Consider the following 22,168-nt stretch of genomic DNA (forward strand, 5'->3'; position numbering starts at 1 on the left):
TCTGGGCAGCAGGATACAGGTAATCCTTATTTTTTTCTTTATGCTTTTACTAGAGGCCCGGTGCACGAAATTTGTGCACAGGTAGGGTCCCTAGGCCTGGCCAGCGATTAGGGCCAATTGGGGCCTTCCAGATGCCGGTCAGGGCCTCCCTTCCCTGGCTGCTGGCCAGGGCCTTCCTTCGTTCCATGCTGCCCCCTGGTGGTCAGCACACATCATAGCAAGTGGTCAAACTCCCAAGGGGACATTTTGCATATTAGCCTTTTATATATATAGATGTATTTCCTGAATTTTTGAAGTAAGCGTAACATAATTTTATAATTTGAACAGTAAAGCTATTTTAAAAAACGACAGCCATCAGCTGAAACAAAAAGATCAATCTTACATCACCTTGGCTTAATGAAGTCCACAGTGATAAAGGTCCTTAATTCTACACAATGCTACTCTTGGAGAAGCTTGCAAGTGTCTTCATCCCAAGCAATACTTAAACCTATTCCAAGTAATTAAGAATATTTCAGGGTTCTACAGACCATTTGTGAGAACTCTTTCATGAACCCATAAAGTGTTAATTGAGAGAGAACACTGAAATAGATGTTCATGAATTTGTCACCTAAGGCAACGAAGTAATTAAAGGAAGGAGTTCCACTGATAACATCAGTTGTCTATGGGATAGAGAACTGGAGGGGGGGGGGGTGTTGAAAGAATGGGAAGGAGAATTCTATGTAGTTGTTAGTATCTTTGGAATTCTGAGCCATGTGAATGTACTGCTTACTTAAAAATAAATAAAATGTAAAAACAACAGAAACATTTATCAAGACTCTGTGGTTGCTCATGACTTATTCAAAAATTTTTATAAGTTATTCTTTAAGTTATCTATTAGTGTTGAGGTCAATTGAGAATTAAAGTTTTCAGTCTATTCAAGTCAAAATAGTTGAGGGGCCAGAGGAAAGACCACAAAGAGATGAGAAGATGAGTATGAATCATATGTGGGAAGATGAGGGGGAGCAAACAAATGTGATTTATTAATAATGGAATTTGTTTTTACACTCTTAGGCAAGTAAAAAATTCCAACACTGCCTCTATATTTATATTACATTATACTGTGTTCTTGGATTTTTTTGCTTATGGGAAATATCAAAATGTCAACCATTGTTTCTATTAAAGGTCTTTAATGATATTGCATTTTGGACCTGTAATGAAACATGGTGCTCACTGCAGTTTGTAATGCATCTCATTAAATACATTAATAACATGCATTTCACTAAAAGGTCAACTTATTATGGCTGGAGTTTGGCTTTCCTTTAATCACTTCATTTAAAGCTGTAGAGCAAACTCTGGAAAAGGCAGTACAGAGTACCTGTTACAAAAATGTTCTCTCAATTCCCCATTCATTAAAATCAGTTATGCTTATTAAGAAATCATTGTTAATGTTTTTATGTGAAATTATGGTGGTGTGATTTTTTAAAAAATCCTTTTATTTTAGAGATACATGCTGATTTACTGATAAGATAATAGGATGTCTGGTATTTGCTTCAAAATAATCCAGAAATAAGGGGAGAGTTAGTATAAGTACAGATGAAATAAAATTGGTATTAGCTGGTAACGGTATATGAGTTCATTGTACAATTCTCTCTACTTTTATGTAGGTTTGATATATCCCATAATGAAAAGTTTTAAATAACTCATGCTGAGTTTTCCTTAAGTAACTTGCACTCTTCCTTGTATATCGTTGCTACCAACATAAAAGACCTTCCTCCAAATACTGTACTGGAGAACTTTTTAAAAGAAAATCAAAGGAAAAGCTAATCTGTTTAGAGAAATGGTTTTCTACACAGAAGATCCCTTAATTTTGCCAAGGTTACCTCATGATTTACCACTATGCTGCTACTAAAATATTTTCAAAATGTCTTTGAAATTACTTCACAGTTAAAGAGTTAATTACCAACATGTAATGTCAACGTGATTGGGGACTATGTGCATATATGTGTTGTTGAAGGCAGGAGATATTTGTTTAGTTTTTGAAAGTAGACGTTAGGGTACTGAAGGTACAAAGACATGCTCAGAAGTTTACTGTGGCTAAAATACAGCTGGAAGTCTGCTGATTTAGAGACTATTGTTAGGACTATAAGGGTAAATGACAGTGCCTAGGAGAGAATATATCAAGAAAATACTACCTGAGAACAGGATCCTAAATGCAATGACAGTGACATTGGCAGCATAAAAGAAGAGTCTAAGATGAGAAGAAATCAGAAAGGCAGGAGAACCCAAACAGCATATGTAATGTCACCAAAGTCAAAGAGAAATATTTCCAGGAAAGACTGAACGTTTCAGGGAGGCAATAGGCTGGGTTTGGCAATAAGAAAATATATGCTCACCTTTCCATAGGCATAAGGTGAATTGTAAGTATTATCTATAATAATAAAAGGGCAATATGCTAATTAGACCAGACGTCCTTCTGGATGTCCTTCTGGATGATCTTTCTGACGAAGCCAGGACTATGAGGGAAGCCCGGATCCCGGGTGCCAGAGGGAAGCCAGTGCAGGTAGCCCTGGGAAGGCCTACTCTTGCATGATTTTCACGCCTCAGGCCTCTAGTAGAATAAAACACTATCCACTTTCCAGCACAAATGGTTAATTTAGATTATACAGGGACAATAAATACTAATAAAAAGTCAAAAAACACTGAAGTCAGTGGGGATAGTTTGTTACAATGATACAATGATGCCCATCGTTCACATAGCTTAACATTGCCAAATACCTCTTTCAGCAGAAAAAGATAATACTCATCCCTAACATTTGTGGTGTGCCATGTGCCAGACACTGTGCTAAGGCTTTAGATCAGGGGTCCTCAAACTTTTTAAACAGGGGGCCAGTTCACTGTCCCTCAGACCGTTGGAGGGCCAGACTATAGTTTAAAAAAAAACTATGAACAAATTCCTATGCACACTGCACATATCTTATTTTGAAGTAAAAAAACAAAACAGGAACAAATACAATATTTGTATTTGTATGTGGCCCGCGGGCCGTAGTTTGAGGACCCCTGCTTTAGATCATGTCCTTTAATCTCACAACTTTATTATCGCCATTTTAGTGTGATGTTAAGTAACTTGCCCAAGGTCAGAGATGGAATCTAAACCCTCACAGTCTGACTTTAACTACTGCAAGACCAAGCAAACTGAAAAGAAATTTACTTAAAGACAGTTAAGTTTCAGTGTTTACTTGAGGTAAGCACAAATTCAGCCTATGTTCCACATCAGCTTTACTACACAGTATAAATTCTTCATTCAGAGTAAAGTAGTCAAGACATTTTTCTTAAACTCTGTCTACCAAGACAGGCAGGTATATAACATTTTACATCATATTGTCATCAGAAGGTTGAAAACAAACAAAAATTAACTACCTGTAAGATGTGCAGAAATTCTGGTTATCAGAAAACTCCCCACTTTCTCATCTTAAAATATATGATATCAAACAAACATTCCTTTCTTCTCCTTCTTCCACCATAGCCCACCCCATCAGATTAATAGACATCCATCAGATTAACTGGAGTTCACCAATGAGGCAAAGAGGCAATTGGTTAAATACCAAAAAATAAAAAATAAGAACTGTTGTAAAAGTTAAATATAACATTAAAACTGCTAAAGATAATAAATTATATCCAAGAATAAAAATGTGTCCATTATACATGATACTGACTTAAAATATCAATATTTTAAGATGACTAAAAAAATAAATAAATACATAAATAAAAATGGAAAAGCTCAAGCAAGAAGACTATTAAGTAACAAAATGGAAAAAGCCTTCAGCAAAAACATTTCAGACAGTCTAGGTCTCATTACAAGCCAAACCAGGAATTAGGTCAAAGATAGCAGAGAAATGCTCCAAAAATCTCAAAAATTTTAAAAACTGGCCATCTAGCATTTATTTAAGGGAGAAAAGGGGGAAAGCTGGGAGAGGGATATAAATGACCCACCCTCACAGTTATCAGCAGGGTTTCTGAAGGATTAACCAGGACTTTCACATAGGAAACAGACTTCAAGTATGGCAGGACATACAATCTAAAGACTGGACTCTAGGAAGTAATTTTTAATTAAACCACATGTTTTCCTACATGAAAGGTCCACAAAATCTCCTTCCCTAGAATTCCTACCTATTTATTTTGAATGGTTTAAGCTCCCTAAAGGTAGATGCCAAATCCTCCTCAGCTCCCTTCCAAACCTAACCCCATAAGATAAAAATAAGTTTTAAAGAACAAATGAAAACACTAAGCCTCAGCATGTAAATGAGGAATAGAGATCCCAACCACAGTGCACTAGCCCCAAATCTCTCTCTACCCCAGCCTTTGGTGCCACTGAGCGTACAGCACACAGCACACGGGAGGCAGTGTGGTACAGGAGGAGGATTCTGAGATCAAAAGGCAGAAAAGCCGGAGTTTTCTCTCTGCCTTGCAATGTATATACAAGCTCTGTAACTCTCAGCAACTCATTCTCTCTGGGCCACAGTTTTCTCATATGTAAAATGAAGGGACTGGGAACCAAAATATTTCTAAATTCCTTTTTTCTCCTTAAATTTCTGGCCTTCACAGCTCAGCAATTCTCTTCTAAAACGTTTTTCCTCCTTCTGCAGTCATCATCTTGCCTCACTCTATGCAACTCAAAGGAACATATGAATAAGATCATCTTAGCATCTTCTAGAAACCTCACAATAAAAAAAAGGGCATCTTTTAAGTATGTGATACAATCAACTTAAATGAACTGACTTTAGTCATTCCTTCTCTCCCTTTCATTCTGTAACAGATTTCCAACGAGTGTTCCCTGAACATTAAAAGAAGTAACTCAGAAAGCCAAGGAGAGGGGGAACTAAGAAAAACAGCAGAACAGACATGACTCCGCACCCAATCCATTTCAACCAAAGTTATCTTCATTTGATAAAAGAACTATATTGCTTTTTAAAAAAAAAAAAGTTAAAAACTACTATTTTATACCATATTATCACTAAAATCCTGTCTTCTCTTTTTCAACTCTGTGGTGCTACAAAGTATCCCAATAAGTATGCTTACTATTTTTTATTTTTATTTATTTATTTTTTATGCTTACTGTTTTTTAAGGCGCTGGCAAATTCTGGGCCACCCTTGTCCTTGAAAACAGGGAAAACATCCGGTTGAGGAAGTTGATTGGTAGTCAACAGGGCTTTTTGTAGTTTGATCCTTCCTTCTAAGAGCTGGTCCCACAATGCTGAGAAAGAAAAAAATAATTCCATTCCTCAGTTACACAATCTTCCTGGGGAAGGGAGGGGGGAAAGGACAGGAAATCACACCAGTCTGTCGCTAAGCAGCACAGCTTTATCACAGTTTTTCATGCCATGGAAACACTCTCTGGTATAGGAAATAAATTCAGTATCTTGGAAGCCAATATGTGCTACATGAGAGAAAATGCTAAAGCCCAAAGAGAGGAGAAAACACTCTCCTCCTCAATCTTCCACAGTTGCCGTAAGTACTAGAGCAGAACCAACTAAGCAGCTCAGTGCAGAAATGGCTGGCTAAGCATAGAGGAATGGGGCTTTAGGCTTCTAGGTAAGTGGGGCATGTCGCAAACTTAATTGGAGGACACAGGAGAGAGTGAACAGCCAAAAACAAACAAAAAGGACATCAAATGCAGACACTTTGAAAAATAAGCAAACAGCAAACCATGTACAAACCTATCTGGTTCTTCACAGCTCTGCCTTTCTCCACTTCCTCGGAAACTTTGACACTGGAGAAGGTCATCACCACACCATCATCTTCACTGTTCTTGTCTTCAGCCCTGTCTTCCTCACTGGCACCCTCTAAATCTTCTTCACCATCCCCTTCTTCCATGCCACTCTCCTCCTCTTCGTCTTCCTCGTCATCACTGCTACCAAGGTCATCCATTCCCTCAGTAAATTTTTCAAAGTCACTGATATTCTGGATAGTGAAGCCTGGTGTTTTCCCAGAGCGGCTTCTGTTCCCCTTCCTCCAGGCCAGACTACTGTCCCCATCATCACCACACTCCTGTTCCTCAGCAGCACTCATGGCATCCTCATCAGATTCCTCCAGCCCCAGCCCCTCTGAATCGCCATCTCCAGACTCTTCCTCATCAGATATTTCCTTGTCTAAACAAGGGAGAGAAGAAGGAAAGGAAATGGATGTTACCTTGAGGCAAATACCAGGCTGTATTTTTCATTTCATCTAAAGGGCCATAGCAGTTATTTTTTTAAAAAAAGTATTATACACTGTACTCAATCCAATAAATATTTATTACACATCTATTATCTATAAAATGTTAATGGAGAAGCAAAGATGAACAAAACATAAATCCAATCCTAACATAAAGGTTCTAGTGGGAAAGACCCATAAAATTATAATACAGAAAAGACTTAAAAGTGCTTTAACAAAGTTTTGATAACCCAGAGAAGAGGGAAATTTTAACTGTGGGACAAGTGAATTTAAGTACACTTAAACAGGAAGAGATAGTCTTTGGTCTGGACCTTGAAGAATGGTCAGATTTCAATGGTGTGAGGGAATTACCAGTTTTCTCAAACCTGCATCTAAAAATATATACGTTATCATTAACTATCCCAAATGCATAATTTCTATCACACAAATGTACACTAGTATATACTTACTAGAGGCCTCGTGCACGAATTCATGCACGGGTGGGGTCCCTAAGCCTGGCCTGCACCCTCTCGCAATCCGGGACCCACTCATCCTGGCCCTGCTGCACCTGCCACCGCCACTCGGTAGCGCTGCTGCGGAGGTGAAAGAGGCTCCCGCCAACACCACTGCACTCACCAGCCGTGAGTCTGGCTTTTGGTTGAGCAGTGCTCCCCCTGTGGGAGTGCACTGACCACCAGGGGAAGCTCCTGTGTTGAGCATCTGCCCCCTGGTGGTCAGTGTGCATCATAGTGACCAGTTGTTCCACCATTCGGTCGATTTGCATATTAGCCTTTTATTATACAGGATTAAGCACCTATTATGAGCCAGGCATAGAAAAAGGCTAAGGAATGACAAATAGAATATGATACCTATGAGGAGGGCTTCATAGTCTGGTGAGAGTGGTAGATATGCACACCAGTAATTATGTTACAATGTCATAAGTACAGTATATAGAGAAGGAACCACTTAACTCACCTGGAAAGGTAAGAGATGGCTTCGTGTATAGGAGGAGACATTATAATTTTACTTAATAAGTAACAGCTCATCATATAGAGAAAGGGGAAAGGAAAGAGAAAACAGCATATGCAAAGGTCCAGCACCATAAAAGTACACTAGAGTGCAGAATGGTAGGTAGCCTACAAAGTTGCTATCAGGAGAGTCTTACCTGTAATGGGAAGGAGTTTGAACTTGATCCTACAGTAAATGGAATGTTAATTACAGCTCCTGATTTTACTTTTCCTTAGGGTATCACCTGATTAGGGTCTTCACTGATTATCCTATCTCTTCCAAGGTAGAACATAAAGGTCCCATGTATAGCAAACATAACTATTACAGACACAGGGACCAGTTACCAACAACTTTCTTCAATAAAATAAAGATTTCATGAAAATGTGGAGAGGCCTTCAGTACTTTTTTTAAAATTACATATAAACTAAAGACACGGGGAAATCTGTCAAATACATAAATACAAAAACTAAATGCAAAGATCTTTAAAGGTATGCAATTTTTCAGATGAAGAAACATTCCTACAGTGTACTAATTAAGAGAACTCTTGGAGTCAGACTGCCTTACCTGAGTTTGGGATCTTCCACTTATTACCTATATGGCCTTGAACAAATTAATCAATCTATCCCTCCATTTCTTTATTTGTAAAATGGGAATAAATAGTATCAACCTCACAAGGCTATTGGGAAGATTAAATGAAATTATATATGTAATGATAATGGTGATAACATTTTTTGAAGACTTACTGTGTCCCAGGTTCTTGGAATTTAATTTAAAGGGTTTTCTAAGTGCCTGACACATGATGACAACACAATAAGTACTATAATATTTGTCTCATACTGGTCTCTTTAGCAGTCTCTAGGCAAAAAATGTGAAATGAGGTTATCAGGAACTTGCAGAACTATATCAAGGACTAAATCATATATATATCATAACCTAAATGAAAGTTCCTTTTATATTATCTGTGGATTCTTGACAGAGCACCTCTGATCTCTCTAATGAAAATCAAATGACATTCACTCAGTAATTACCATATGCAACCACTCCTTCCACTCTGCTTTAAAACTATAAACTCACATCTTCTAACACTCCTGCAGGGAATAGGGAAGGATTATGTTATTTTTGCAATGGCAAAAGATGAGTTTCACAAATTAATGTCATACAGTGACCCAATGTAAGATTGAAAAACTGAAGGGAAAGGATCAAAATCCCTGAATAGCACGCTCATCAGAGGCAATGCTTTTTCAACACACAGCCTCTTCAATGTCCAATGTGCACTGCCTTTTCTCTTGCTCCATTTTACAGTGAACTATTAATCTAAACGTAAGGAGTGTAGCAACTTAATACCTTCAGGCTTTTGCTTCCCTATGAAGTGAAATTAAGTACCTCTAAGGCCCTTTCTAAAGCTAAATCAATGGTCTCTCTTAAGATCATAGGTGGGAGTACATAGACTAGTCTTGCAAAATTCATTAAAAAAGGGGGGGGTGGAATCTTAACCTTAAAAAATTAGGGAAGAGAGAGTACCATGCTAAAAAACAAACACCGCCCCCCCCCCCAAAAAAAAACAACAACATGCAAACATATCCACTCACCAGATGAACCTGACAGAGGACGCTCCCACTGGTCTTCCTTCCAAGCTTTTCTAGAGATGGTCTTGCCAGAATACCTTTTGTCTGTGTCCAAGAGGGAGGCCGATGCCAGTTTCCGAATGTTGCCCACAGCCAGGAAGTCACCTTCCCCATCGTCTCCTTCCTCAAACCGGTCAATCACTCTGGCAGCAGTGGCTGTGGGGCGAGGGGAAAAGTAATCAGAATCTCCAACTTCAATGGTAACCCTGGCCAACCCTTTCCATTCACACTTGAACGAAACCCCTACCAACTCCCAGGGACAGGGAGCTCGCCACCTCCCAAGGGAGCCCTCGGCCTTACTGCGGTTCCGCACAGAAGGCCGACTCTGTGTCTGCTAAGGAGCAGATACTTCTCCGCCTTGGATCACGCAGAACTAGGGTCATTCCTCTTCCGGTATGACAGTCACTCAAACACTGTGTCAGCCATCATCATGTTCTGTCCTCACTCCATCCTATCCCTAGCGGAGTTTTGGGGGTGTCTTTTTTTTTCTTTTCTTTTCGCTTATCCTGGCTAAACAGCCCCAGTTCCTTCAACTGATATTCCTAAAACACAGTCCAGCACTCGCATTTACCCGTCATCATTCTCCCTTCCTCACACTTTCCGACTCAAGTCGAGACCTCGAACCTGAGCGGACAGAACCGAGCCTCACTCATCAGCCCCTGAGCAAGTGCCGTGAGGTCTACAGAGGCTGAAGCGGCACCACGGGAACCCACGTCTTCATTCTCCAAGTAGGTCCTTAGGGACAGGAAGGGTTTAAAAAACGGAGGCGGCTTCCTTCTCCCCATTCCTCACACAATCCCTGTAGGAGCACCCTGACAGGAACTCCCCGCCGGCGACCAGACTCTGGCTCCCCGCGGCAGCCCCGGACCCAGCTGCCAAGCCACAGTCCGCGGGACGCCCCGCCCACCCCCCCCCACCCCCCCACCCCCCCACCCCCCCACCCCCGGGCACCGAGTCTACCGCGGACAGCGTGTCAGCAGCCCAGGCGCCCTCCGGAGCCCGGGGCAACCCTCCGGGGGGGCAGTTTTCCTCCACACAGGAAGGAGCAGGCGGCCCTCACACGCGGCGCGGGCCCGCACGTGGCCTTGCCCCAGTCACCTCACCCTCCTCTGGGTCGGCCTCTGGATCCGCCTCGCGTGGTCGCGGGTTCAACAGCTGTTCCAGCTGCAGCGCTAGGGGCTGCGGCCCCGCCATGTTCACCAGGTCTCACTCCGCTCCGGGCCGCGCACGTGAACGTGCGGCCCTCGCGCGGGACGCTCTCTCCCCGCGGGGTCCTCCCTCCGGGAGGCGTCTCCCAAAGCCAGTCAGGAACCGCGCGGCGCCTGGCGCCCAGCTCCCGGCCGGCAACTTCCGGGAGGGGGCGGGGCCTCGGCGTCACTACTAGATTGAAGGCGGAAGCGCCCGGGAGGCTGGAGGGATTGTCGCTGTGCGGCCGCGCGCGTGCGCGTTGAGGGGCGTGTTGGGAGGCGCGGGGACGCGCACGGGTGCGTGGCTGACGCCAGCGCTCAGCCGGGACTGCGATGCGAGCGGCCGTTGTCCCCTCGAATAAAATATTCCTCCAGATTTGTCCGAGATTTGCTTGGAAATAAAGTGTAGTGTAGCCGTGACCCATGGTGGCTGATTTGGGAAGGAGGGAGTCTAGCGTAAGCGTCTCGAGCTTCAGGTGCGCTCTCGGGCTTGCACCGACTGGGACTAAAAGCAGCTCTGGCGTTTCTCCATTTGGAGGGGCCGGGCTTAAGACTTTGGCCCCGCAGTAGCCAGCATTTGGGAATCCTACATCAGAGATGTGTATGTGTAAGTGTACGGCAGACTGCTGGCATCTCTACTAATAGGAATAATTAGGAATCGCTATGGTTGTGCATAAATAAAGATTGATTATGTAGTTTCTCCAAGTAGCCTTGTCTGAACAGGGAAAAGAGGGTGGGGAGGGGGTTACTACTATGCACACCCATCCTATTGATGTCTCTGCTGTTCAAAGATGAGGGCATACTCAGACACTTGGAACTGATACACAAATACAGAAAACCTCAAGTCTACCATTAGAGGGGCACTGGTAGACTCAGGATATAAAGACTTAATAAGATCTGTTTAATTGCAATCAGGCACATGGGAAGACACAATCCTTTAATATTCTCTTTCCTCATCAAGCATTCCCGGACCGCCCCGCTATGTGGCAGGCACTGCTAGAAGAGATGCAAAGATGAGTAAGTTAGAGTCTCTCCTTGGTGATCAGCCTAGATGAGCAGATGAACTTGTAAATAGAAGCAACAATAAGAGATGAGTGTGCTTACAGAGCCGTCTACCCTTCCAGTATCTGTTTGAAGTCACTTGTAGAGAACTGAAAACCCCTAAACAGAAACTGCCCCAAAAGAATCCAGAAAACAGACGTTAAAGATGTCCCATGCCCTTCTTGGGTACAGCCCAGGCTAATTGCATCCCACAGCTGAACTTCCTAGGGAACCCTCAGCTCCCCAGTGTTTACTGGGGGACCCAAGGGAAGTAGGAAACCCTGATGTTCACAGTCGTCATATGCCTTCAGGATCAAGATCAATGAGAGTCCACCATTTCCGTGTGCCTTGTCATACATATGTCCCTTCCTGGGTGGCTGCATAGGGGATGGAGACCTGTTTTAGGATTGACCTCCCCCACAAACATGGAAGGGAAAGAACGCCAGGCTAGAACTGGAGCACCCTGGACAGGGGACTCAGGCAAAAAACAAACAACAACAAAAAACACACACACAACCAAACCCTGCTTTTTACTGTCTGCAAGAACATTCAAGCTAGAAAATAGCTTTTTAAAAAAACAAACACAACATATCCCCTGGAATTGAAGTCTGGTGCCCCTCTCAGAGCAAAAGCATGCTCCTCAGGCTGTGACAAGGGGCCATTGTCCTGGGCTTTGAAGGACAAAAATGTTTCTCTCAGCCCATATTTAGGAAATTACCTCCCACAATCCTCTTCCCTTCCTCTTTGGACACTAATACTGCTTAGAAATCTGCCCTGGGGGTAAAGAAAAGCGAGAAAGGGGGAGGAAGGAAAGGCAGGTGGGAGACCACCTCTAAGCTGTCATGGGAACAGGACACAGCCACTCCTGTCTCATACATCCCAGGGCCCCCAAATGTTCCCCTGTTTTCTTACCCCATACTGAGGGTAGGGAGAGGATTCCAGGAGTGGAGAAAAGAGGGATAATTCCAAAACTTAACATGCAACTGAGAGAAACTGAGGCATGGGGCAGGAGAGCAACCTCCCATGGTTTCTTTGTCCCCCACCCTCCAGTTTCTTGAGAAGGAAAGAGGGGTCTGGTGGGGATGGGAAGGAGAGAAGTGTGGACTATGGGCGGACATATTTCAAAGACTTCACTTCCTAGAAGAAATGTAAACCTCTGACTGCTCTAGAGATGAGATAAGCAGGGGGATGGGAGTAAATGGGAGCACACTCCGAAAAGAACAGTCCTCTCCAGAGAAGATGAGAGGGCCTCCCTCTGCTTGCCGCCTAAGGGCTGCAAAGTGGCAGACAGATGGAGGAATACCAGAGTATGGGCAAGGGTGCCGTTAGATACCACCCCACCCCCTTGTCCCAATCAACGGCCTGTCGCATGACCAAGAGTTGGGGGAAACCAGGTTCTTCACTGCCGCTCTTCTCTTTTCTGATATTATCCATCTCCAGGTCCCAGGCCCTGCCAATGCCTGTCCTGGCTTTCCTTGACTAGTCCTCCCCAACCTTGTCTCACCTTAAAGTAGCCCCCCAGATCCCCACAGCCTCCCCCAGCCTGGAGAAGTTGGGTGGGTGGGTTTCACCTCTCTCTCCCAGGGCAGATGGCGACCCTGCTGCTGGCACCCTGAGGGCAGGTGGCAAAAGGCACAAGCGGTGGCGCCTTTAAGATGGCTGCAGGGAGAAACCAGGCTACCAGAGAGGAGAGTGCCCTCCCAGGCAGGAGGGGACTGCCTTGGTGCTCCCCTCTGCCTGGCTGGCTGTGTCTTTCTCTGGGAGCTCCTAGCCCCACCGGAGTGGGGATGGTGAGGTGCTTTTCTGTACCTCAGAGCTAGAGGTGGGCAGCCAGACTCTGACGGGAAGGAGAACAGTTGCTGACATTTCTAGATCTCCTCTTCTCAGGCAGCTCCAAAATTGACTGCTAAGCTTTGCCACCTGTTCAGGTATTCGCTAGGGTTCAGGGGACAGCGCCAAGGCGGAAAGACTGAGCTGCTGCCTCGGAGCGCCCAACTCTAAAACGATTCTTATCAAGCACCCGATTCCACAATAAAGCTGCTAAATAATTCAGTAGGCTTGATAGGAAAATGCAGCTTCCCAATGAGGTGCAGTTAAATGAATGTCTTTAAAGGGGGTGGCTATAATAAATAAGTTGGCTATGATTTAACACAAATAAATGCTAAACGGGGAGGAAAAACAAACCCATCCAGTGCTTGCATACGAAGCGGATAAAGAAATGTACAGTGTGCAGAGGCTAGGTGTTTCAGAAGTCTCTCCTGTATTTCATAAATTTGGATTTCTGCAAGGACACCATCAGATTTCTCCCTGGTAGTCCTCCCCATTCGATAAGCCATCCTATGGGTGCAGTGAAATATTGCTTATTTTAAAGCCTTCTTGTCAGGCAAGATACAGTTGGTTGTGTCTTAACAAAATATGAAAACAACACTAGAAATTACATGCCTTTTAATGTAAAACCTTGATTTAAAAAAGAGGGGTAAGTAAATAACCCAGTGTGAAATCTAGGTGGTGCGGAAAAGAAATCCTGGAACTCCAATAGCGTTTGATATTAAAACATGAAATACACACATGTATTTCATAGTAGATAAAATATTTAAATTCCTTCCACATTTAATGAAGGCTTGGAAGGGACTGAACCACTTTTCAGAACTAATGGGCAACTGCCAGTTGACATTTGATTTCTATATTGGTTATTTTTATTCATCTCTCAAAGAAACGTAATATGTATCTGTACCAGCAAAATAATTTTCCTTCTGGGGAACTTCAAATGTAACAAATACTATAAAACAACTATTTCATATCATTTCTGTGAAAGGGATTAAAGTATCTCACTTTTAGCTGTACCGTACATTCATTTTACATTATCTTTCAAACCACCAAATTAGAAAACAGGATTATCTATGGGAAATGAATTGAAACTGAAAAAGACCACCTCTGACTATATATTTGCAGCTGACATTCGCAAGTCCAGTCTTGTTTGTGCAGGGGGTGGGGGGGCGGGGAGAGTGCATGGGATCTCATGCCTAATCACAGACTATGGTTATTCATTTTGAGCCATGGATTTTATTTCTATTTCAAATTCTATATTAACTTATCAGCAAAGATCTCTTCAACTGTGCCAGTTAAATCCACAGAATGCAAATCTGTAGTTAATAACAGCAGGAAGCCATGGAGAAAAGCTTGGCTGGCATTAGCAATGGGGTTCAACCACAACCAAGGTGAAAACAGATAACTCAGTCCTGCCTCACTTCTAAGGGGTCATTTGGCTCCCCATCTTGCCTCCCTTCTAGTTCTTAAAACATCAAATAACACACCGATTATCTAAACATCAGATTTTCTATTTTTATTAAAAACTCACAAATTTATTCAACATCATGTTTTCTTTCATACAGTGAATGGTCTAATATGCACTGGAGGTCACACAAGCTTAGGTTTATCAGAACAATAAAAGACATATGAGAAATTTAATATATAAAGAAAAAAGTAGCAGCTGCTGACTGCATATTTGACCATAAAATTTAAATATTTTGGACTTTTATTTTAAAGACACAAAAATAAAACCTGTGTGGGTCTATATAAGTCATATTAACAATTCCATGAATGTTCAACAGGACTAAAAATTAGTAAAGATGTGGTTTTTTTTTCTTAAACCTTGTAACACTTTTTTTTTTTTTTTAACACTTTCTCAGGTTGTGGTGCCAGGCACCTTTACAGTATTTGTGCTATAATTATTCTATTTGGCAAGTGTCTGAATATCGTGTTTTCTTTTTGCCTTGTGTAAACAACACCTTTTTACATACTAGCACAGTGAGCTGTGAGCCCTGCAAATCTGTCAGAACATCTACAGGAAAAGAAAATGAACAATTTTGGTTGACTGCTCAAAACGTTTTGTTTTTGAACAAGAGGTTTCAAAACAGGATGTATTAGTAAAACACTGAACTCCTGAATTTAACATTATACGTAAACAGTTGACTGTTTTTAGTTCAATAGTCTTTTTTAAAACTCTGTGTGTGTATGTGTGTGTGTGTGTGTGTGTGTGTGTGTGTGTGTGAAAGTAGAATACTTTTCTTGTACAGATGATGTTCAAGTCATTTTACTGAGAGGTCTGGCTGGAGACCGTCCTATCCAGTGTGTCTGTGTGTATAGGTGTATAGAGCTTTGTGAAGGTAGAAGAGTTGATACTGAGGGCTTTACATTTAGAATTTTGCAATTTTGGCAAAAACAAAACAAAACAAAAAAAACCCCAGAGAGACAAAATATATATATATATATATATAGTCCCACCTGATGCACAGCAGGTCGACGTTTCTGAAGCTATTAAGTTTGTTGTCGCTGTTGCTGAACTGAGACCAACACTATTAGGTTCCCCACAGCCAGAGCCTCCTGGGCTGGCCTGGGAGCACCCGAGGACCGCTCTCCTCCAAAGCCCGAGCCGGGCTGTGTGGGCGCAGCCTCCCTCCTGGCGTCACCACTGAGCTGTGCACCCCGGAGGCCGCCGCGGTCGTTCCTGTGCCGCCCACCGGCCAGACTCGCACGCCCGCGCTGTCTGTCCACGGAGTCGGGTCCAGGTGGGAGGCGAGGAGAGGTCTGTGTTTCCCTTAGGAAGCCCAGTCCTGCACCGGGCCAGCCAGCTCGCGGATCCCAGTCCTACCTCCAGGCAGATTTCAATCCTATGTCATGTTTCCCTTTCCCATCCAGTCTCCCCAGACGGAAAATGGTCCCCGAGGCTGGAGGAAAGTGGTGGGAGTGTGTGTGTGGGGGTGTGACTTGATTTTTATGATTTTTTTTCTTTTTTCTATTTTTTAAATAAAAGTTCATTTCTGTACAACCACGAACTCCGCGGACCGCGCGAGACCCGGCTACCACACGGCCGCCTCGTTCATTTCGGGAGGGTGAGACAGGTGGTTGCCATAGCTCGCCCCGCCGTTGACCGATAGCGACGAGAAGGGCGGGCTCGGCCCGAAGACCTCAGCCGACATGGAGTGCAGAGGCCCGGGCAGGCTGGGCTCGGGACTGGGCGAGTCCCCCGGGGGATGCGCCAGGATGTCGGTGAACCGCTGCGCCTCACTCGACGGGTGGTGGCCCGGCAGCGGGTGCTCCAAGCCGCCCAGGGGCGTCCCGGACGGCCCGGACGATGGCACGAAAGGTAGGTCCACGGGTGTCTGAGCCTGCGAGGACGGGGGGCCTTGCGGGAAGAAGTCGTAGTTGCCTCCGGGCCCGTAGTACTCGCTCTGGTAATCTGCGGAGCAGGGGGAAGAGGTCAGGGCGGGGTCCCAGGGTGGGGTGGGATAAAGGGCAGGGAGGCACCCTAGCCAGCCGGCTGGGGGCTCCCTTCCAGGCTGGGAGCTGGGAGGAGGCTGGGTGCACACACTGGAGCTGCTCGCTAACTGCCCACCCGCCTCATTCAGGCTCCGGGATTCCACCTCCCCCCTCATTTAATGCCCAGCCTCCCCCATCTCTCCTCTGATCTGTGGCCTGAGAAGCGCCTCCCGCGCTGCCACCCGCTTCCAACGAAGCCAACCCGGGCCTAGCCGAGCCTTGCCCGGGGCAGTGCACCCACCTCCGTAGAAGGAGAAGGGCCCGTTGGGGAGGAGCTCGCCCGGCTCCAGACGGTCCACGAGCGGCCGCATTCGGCGCGGACTGCGGAAGAAGGCGTGGCGCCGGGCGCCCAGCGCGCTCAGCTGCTTCATCCTCCGTTCCTTGGAGCGTCGGTTCTGGAACCAGACCTGAAGCACACATGCCACGGGGTGAAGCCACAAAACCCCACTCCCATTTCAGGTTAGCCGCCCCGCCGGCCCCTACACTCCACAGCCTAGCTCTCAGAGCTCCGTGTGTGCGTGTGTGTGTGTGTGTGTGTGTGTGTGTGTGCGTGCGCATATACGCGCGTGTTGTGTATGGTGTTGGGGGTGGGGTCCTCTGAGTAGGGCAGCGCTGGGCGGCCCCTGAGCCAACGGTGAACAGGATTCCCGCCCAGAGGACCTGGGCAAGCTGCCCTGCCCAACGTGAGGCAGTTGGAGTTGTTTCTAAGTCACAATGTCATAGTTACAGCTTCTCCGGGGCTATGCACACACTCAGCCTCCCCAAGTAGTGTCAGACACACAGTTTTCCTCCACGGTCCCTGGCAGCTCCCTCCTCCACATGATAGCAGACAGAGAACTAAACAGCCTCCTGTTGACACTCAATCTCCCAACGACAGTGACACCAAATCGCACAATATCCTTTCCACACCCACGCACAATCTTCCACTGCCAAAGATAGTTATCCGCAGCCGCTCACTCATAGTGACACAGACATGCAGCCTACCATTCACGTGCGTGCACTTTGGCACAACCTCCCAGATGCTGGATCCCCCCGGGCAGCTTGCATACGTGTGTGCACCCTCAGCCTCCCAGGCGCATCCACGCACACCCTGGAAGAGCATCCAGGCACATGACCGGGACAACTGAACTTGGGCCAGAGCCTCCACCCGAAGCACGTGCAATCTCAGATGCTTACAACACCCGCACAGCTGCCCAGATGGCCACCTCCCTCCCCATCCTACCTGGGCCCATGAGGTAGGGCTGACTCCCCGGAGACTGACCATCTCACCTTCTAACCAGGATGCCCCACTCTCTCCAGAGGGGAAGCCTCTGCTTTGGGACTTGTCTAACTAGGGCAAGAGACCCACAAAGTTGGGGTTAGGTATGTAGAGGGAGATCTCCTTGTGCAGAAGCCAGAGGATCCATTAAGTTCCACATGCACAGTGACCTCTGGGCTCCTTCGGAACAGGGGTAGGTGGCGCAGAGAAAAAGTGTCCCAACTCTCACCAAGTGTCCCACCATGTCCCTTCCTCCAAACTCCTGCGGAGCTCCCTAGCTCCCTTTCCCTCCACCCTCGGCCACCATGATCCCCAGGAAGAGGAGACCTAGGGGTTTCCAGTCGTTCTAAACATTGGGCAGAGCTTCAAATGTCCAAAGGGGTAAGGGTGTGTCTGGGCTTCTCCTCACCCCAAGGCCGGCCTCCGCTCCTGCGAGCTGGCCTGGAGGAGTCCTGTGGATCTGTGGGAACCGAGTGGACCCTGACCTGAATGACGCGCATGTTGAGGCCCGTCTCCTGAGCCAGCTGCTCGCGTATGTGGCGCGTGGGCTTGGGCGTCGCGGCAAAGGCAGCCTTCAGCGTCTCCAGCTGCTTGGCTTTAATGGTGGTTCGTGGCCCTCGCCGCTTGGCGCCCAGGTTCTGGTCGTCATTCTCATTGCTGCCCCCTTCCTTGTCCGACACGTTGGCGCTCTCCGAGTCCTTGGCGTCGTCCTGCGAGGGGTCTTGGGAGTCCGGAGACAAACTGGGGTCACTGCCCGTGGTGGCTGGAGAGAAGGGAGGGACAGGTGTGAGCAGTGGCCTTGGCCGACCTTCCTCGCCCAGGACCTGCCCGCCCAGGGTGCGCGGGGAATTGGGCCTCACCCGAGTGCAGGCTGTTCTCTTTGGCGACGCTGCTGTTGCTTAGGTAATCCTCTTTGCAGACGAACTTGTTCTCGTCGATGATGTAGAGCTCCTCGCCGGTGGAGAGCTGCTTGTTACACATCATGCAGGTGAAGCAGTTGAGGTGAAACACTTTGCTCCGCGCTCTCCGCACCAGGTCGCTAGGGGAGATGCCCTGCGCGCAGCCTGCACATTTTGTACCGAAACACCTGCAAGGGGGGGTGGGGGGAAAGGGGCAGAGAACACAGAGGTAGGGGAAAAGACAGGGAGAAATAAATAAGTGGAAAATGGAGGAAGGCGAAAAGGAAGGGGGAAATGAAAAAAGAGAGACAGCAAAAAAGTAAGAAAGACAGAATGCCGATCAAGTAGGCAAGAAAGCAGAAGAGAGCGCGGGCACCACGAAAAGTCCGGGAGGAGATCCATTTCGTTAGAGTGAGAGCGCGGAGCCCAAACTGCCCCCACTCCTAGCCTCATGCCCGATGTGTCCCCGAGGAAAAAAGCGCTGCCCGAGAGAGAAGGCGGCAAGGCGGAGAAGGGAAGGGGGAGGGAGGCACTTATTTTCCGATTAGATTCAGAAAACAGTCAAATTCTAATTAGAGTGCCTTATAAACGCCACCCTAGCGCCGATTTTCTTCTAGCGCCCTTTCTCCTTCACCGTTAAAGGACCCGCGCACTGGCGGGGGGAGGGGGGTGGAGGGGTTGGCGAGGTCCAGTCCCGCTGCAGGTGAACAAACAGCCTGGGAGAGCCCAGACGGCCGCAGCTGGACCGCAGCCACGTTCAAGCCCAAAGACAGGCAGGTTGGCGCAAGCTAGAGCCGCGGCTTGGCTTTAGACACCGGGACGCGCTTTGCGGGAGGGCCAGGCCTCTGGGGCCCACTGGCACGGTGCGCGGCTCCCCCGCTGGGTTCCAGCCAGCGCCAGGGAAAGAGGGCATGGCCTGCCGAGGCTCAGAGCTTCAGCCTGGGCTTCTCCTGGCAATACCAGCCTGCACCGCGCTTTGCTGCAGTCTCCCGTAACCGGAGCCACGCGTCCTGGGGTGGTACTGGGGACAGGTGGCTTGAACTCCCACCCACTCCCCTCTCCCAGTTTGATCTGTCACTACAGACTCCGAAGAAAATAGAGACCTAGTCAGCCCAGGAAACTGGGAGGCTTCCAGCACCGCACGGGGAATGACAATTCGAATTCGCTCCAGTTCTCTGTTGACTTGTGCGTTTGTGTGGATTTGGTGACCCAAACAGTGAATTTCAGAGAATACGATTAAAATGCTAATTGCAGGGGCGTCGGGAGAATTCGTGGCTTTCCCCCCAAGTTTCCGCAAGGAGGTGGCGGGGTGATGGGCAGTGCTTGGGAGAGCTCCGAGTGGATCCCCCGCCCCAGAGCCAAAGTCCGCGTAGGGCGGAGGCCAAACCTCCCGCCAACCCCAGGCAGCGGGGTGAGCAGGGGAAACGATCTTCAGGGAGGCGGCAGCCTCTGCGCGTTTCACAGTGGCGGCGAGGCAGTTTGCCGAGGCAAGCGCCGGGAGGCTGGTCGGGGTTTCGGGAACGCCCGGGGATGTGTAGGATAGGGGCTACTTCCTGCCGATGCCTGGGCAAGCGGCTGTGGCACCCGGTGCAAAAAGCTCCGCGGTTCCCGCCAAGACCTCTTGGAGACCTCTAGCCGCGGCGGCGTAGAGCTAGACGGGGCTTCATAGCTGAGCCCGGAGGGCAAGCAACCCAGGAGGCCGGGAGAATGCAGCTGCTGGAGAGCTCCGCGCACTGGGAAGGAGAGCAGCCAGGGCTACCACGCCTGAGGCAGCACTGCCTTCCTCCACGCTCGGAGGGGCTTCTGGGCCGAGGCGGGCTCAGACCCTTTTTTCCTGGGCACGTGCAGCTAAGCCGCGACCCACAATTTCCAGGATGCAAGCAGGGACGCGTCCCGGGAGCCCAGCGCGCCAGCTGGCGAAGAGGCGGGCGCCTGCGGGACTTGGCTGCCCTCTCCAAAGGCAGTCCCCTAACGCAACCACGCTGACCCCTGATCCGTGGCTGGCCCCGAAGGGCCCGCGGAAAGGGAGCGGCAGCGGCCCGCGAGGGAAGTACTCACCGGAAGAAGTCGTTCTTGCAGTAGAGCTTGCCTTCCCGGGAGAAGCACTTCTCGGTCAGGTTGCATTTACATTCACAGCACTGGACGCACTTGACGTGCCAGGCCCTGTCCAGCACGTTCAAGAGGAAGCGGTCCAGGATGGGCCTTTTGCAGCCGGCACAGTGCACCATGGTCTTTGGTTTAGTCGGGTGAGGCCCGGAGAGAGAAGAGCAGGTAGAGCAGAGGGGTTGACTCCCGAAAGGAGCTCCCCAGTCCCTCCAAAAAGAGGAGACACACACGGCGGTGCCAGCCGAAATCCGCACCAGGAAATCAAAATGGGGGGGGGGGGGACGAGGCAAACGGGGCGCCTCGGTGGTGTGCAGCCTGGGCGTCCCAAGGCCGCGGGCCCAGCAGTGCCACCACCGCTCCTGGGGTGAGGATAAGAGTCTCCGGCGGGTGCGAAAGCGACTCTTCTGCCCAGAACCCTCGGAGGAGTGAAGGTCACCGAGACGGCGAGGGTAACGAATTAAATAAATAAAACGGGGAAGCAAGAGGGCGACGCACGCGACGAGCTATTTGCAGGGAGTTCTCACGGGCTTGAGGTAGAGCTGTCAGAAGTCAAGGTGCATCTGCTTTTGTCGGGGTGCGAGGGCGGGCTGTGTGTGTGCCCGGCTGCCCGCCACCGGGACTTCCCCTCCTCTTTTTATAAAAGAAAAGAACGAAACGAGTAGAGAAGCTTTGGATCCTAAACTGCAGGCATCGCACAGCGGGGTCGGGACGTGCTGGGCGCCCGGGGTGGGCCGGGGGAGGGGGCGGGGGCAGACCGCGGGAGGAGGGGCGGAGGGGAGGGCAGGAGGAAGATCTCGTAGTTGACTGTTGTTGTTGTTGCTCAGGTCTCTCCCCTTTTGGAGAAGTGTTTGTGTCAATCGAGAAAGGAGGGGGACCACTCCGGGAGGACGCCGCCGGGCGCGCTCGCTAGCTTCCCACCGCCCCAGCCCCGTCACCTCGGCCCAGGGCCCGCCTGGCGGCCTCCGCGTTCTCGGGACCGCCCTCCCAGCGCCCGGACTCCGTCGGGAGGTGGTTCGGCCGGCTCCTCACCGCGCCTGGCGGTGCATCGTGGCTCCAGTCACAATTCGCGGCCGCCTGGGCACGCAGCCCCGCATCGCTGGCCCACGCTCCGGCTGCCGGCGTCCAACCCCACAGTCGCTCGACTTTTTCTTTTTCTTGTCCCCTCTTTTTTTCGTTGTGGTGGCAAATCTGGGTTTCCTTTCTAGCCTCTTTCCTTTTTTTTTTTTTCTTTTGCAGCGGGAGGAGTCGGGAAGAGGGGGAGTAGCTTAGAGCGCTTTTTAAAACGTCCTGGTTGCAGCGGCTAGTTCTGCGCGGCCGGAACAGCTCGGCACCGGCCACCGCTGTCGCCGCCCGGGCCGCGGTGCGTGGCTGGCTCTCCCTGGACAAGCGTCCCTCTGTCCCTGGTCTCCTGGCTCAGTCCGCCGTCCCGGCGCGTCTCTCCCCGGCTCCGGCGGCTGGGTCACTGCTCCTGGCTGTTGGCTGAGCTCTAGAAGCCCCCTCGCCTTAATGCAGCGCCCGCCGACGTCACCGCGGCCTGCGACCAATCAGCGGCTCGCG

The 22,168-nt window shown here is 48.4% G+C and overlaps 2 protein-coding genes across 2 annotated transcripts in view; both read right to left on the reverse strand.

Moving 5' to 3' along the window:
* Positions 1-10,090, reverse strand: part of AATF (apoptosis antagonizing transcription factor) — an 88,338-nt gene extending 78,248 nt beyond the window's left edge. The window contains exons 1-4 of the mRNA XM_081108777.1: positions 9,905-10,090; positions 8,766-8,957; positions 5,694-6,125; positions 5,093-5,230 (exon numbers count right to left, since the gene is read on the reverse strand). Coding sequence (XP_080964903.1) covers positions 5,093-5,230; positions 5,694-6,125; positions 8,766-8,957; positions 9,905-9,995 — 853 coding nt within the window. The 5' untranslated portion in view covers positions 9,996-10,090. The remainder of the gene's footprint in view (positions 1-5,092; positions 5,231-5,693; positions 6,126-8,765; positions 8,958-9,904) is intronic.
* A 5,682-nt stretch (positions 10,091-15,772) lies between these two features.
* On the reverse strand, positions 15,773-21,535 carry LHX1 (LIM homeobox 1). Its single transcript, XM_081108778.1, has 5 exons — positions 20,564-21,535; positions 18,467-18,693; positions 18,092-18,369; positions 16,590-16,755; positions 15,773-16,268 (listed from the first exon to the last, which is right to left on the reverse strand). The coding sequence occupies exons 1-5, from the start codon at positions 20,731-20,733 to the stop codon at positions 15,889-15,891; spliced, it is 1,221 nt and encodes a 406-aa protein (XP_080964904.1). The 5' UTR covers positions 20,734-21,535; the 3' UTR covers positions 15,773-15,888.
* Between the last annotated feature and the right edge of the window lie 633 nt (positions 21,536-22,168).

This window comes from Myotis nattereri, assembly GCF_964212035.1.
Source record: "Myotis nattereri genome assembly, chromosome: 16".
Taxonomy (NCBI): Eukaryota; Metazoa; Chordata; class Mammalia; order Chiroptera; family Vespertilionidae; genus Myotis; species Myotis nattereri.

Coding starts and splice junctions, on each gene's coding strand:
- LHX1 (XM_081108778.1), bottom strand. CDS start 20,733: ATGGTGCACTGTGCCGGCTGCAAAAGGCCCATCCTGGACCGCTTCCTC. Junction 18,370..18,466: donor AGAGAACAGCCTGCACTCGG/GTGAGGCCCAAT, acceptor CCTTCTCTCCAG/CCACCACGGGCAGTGACCCC. Junction 16,756..18,091: donor TCAACATGCGCGTCATTCAG/GTCAGGGTCCAC, acceptor TGTGTGCTTCAG/GTCTGGTTCCAGAACCGACG.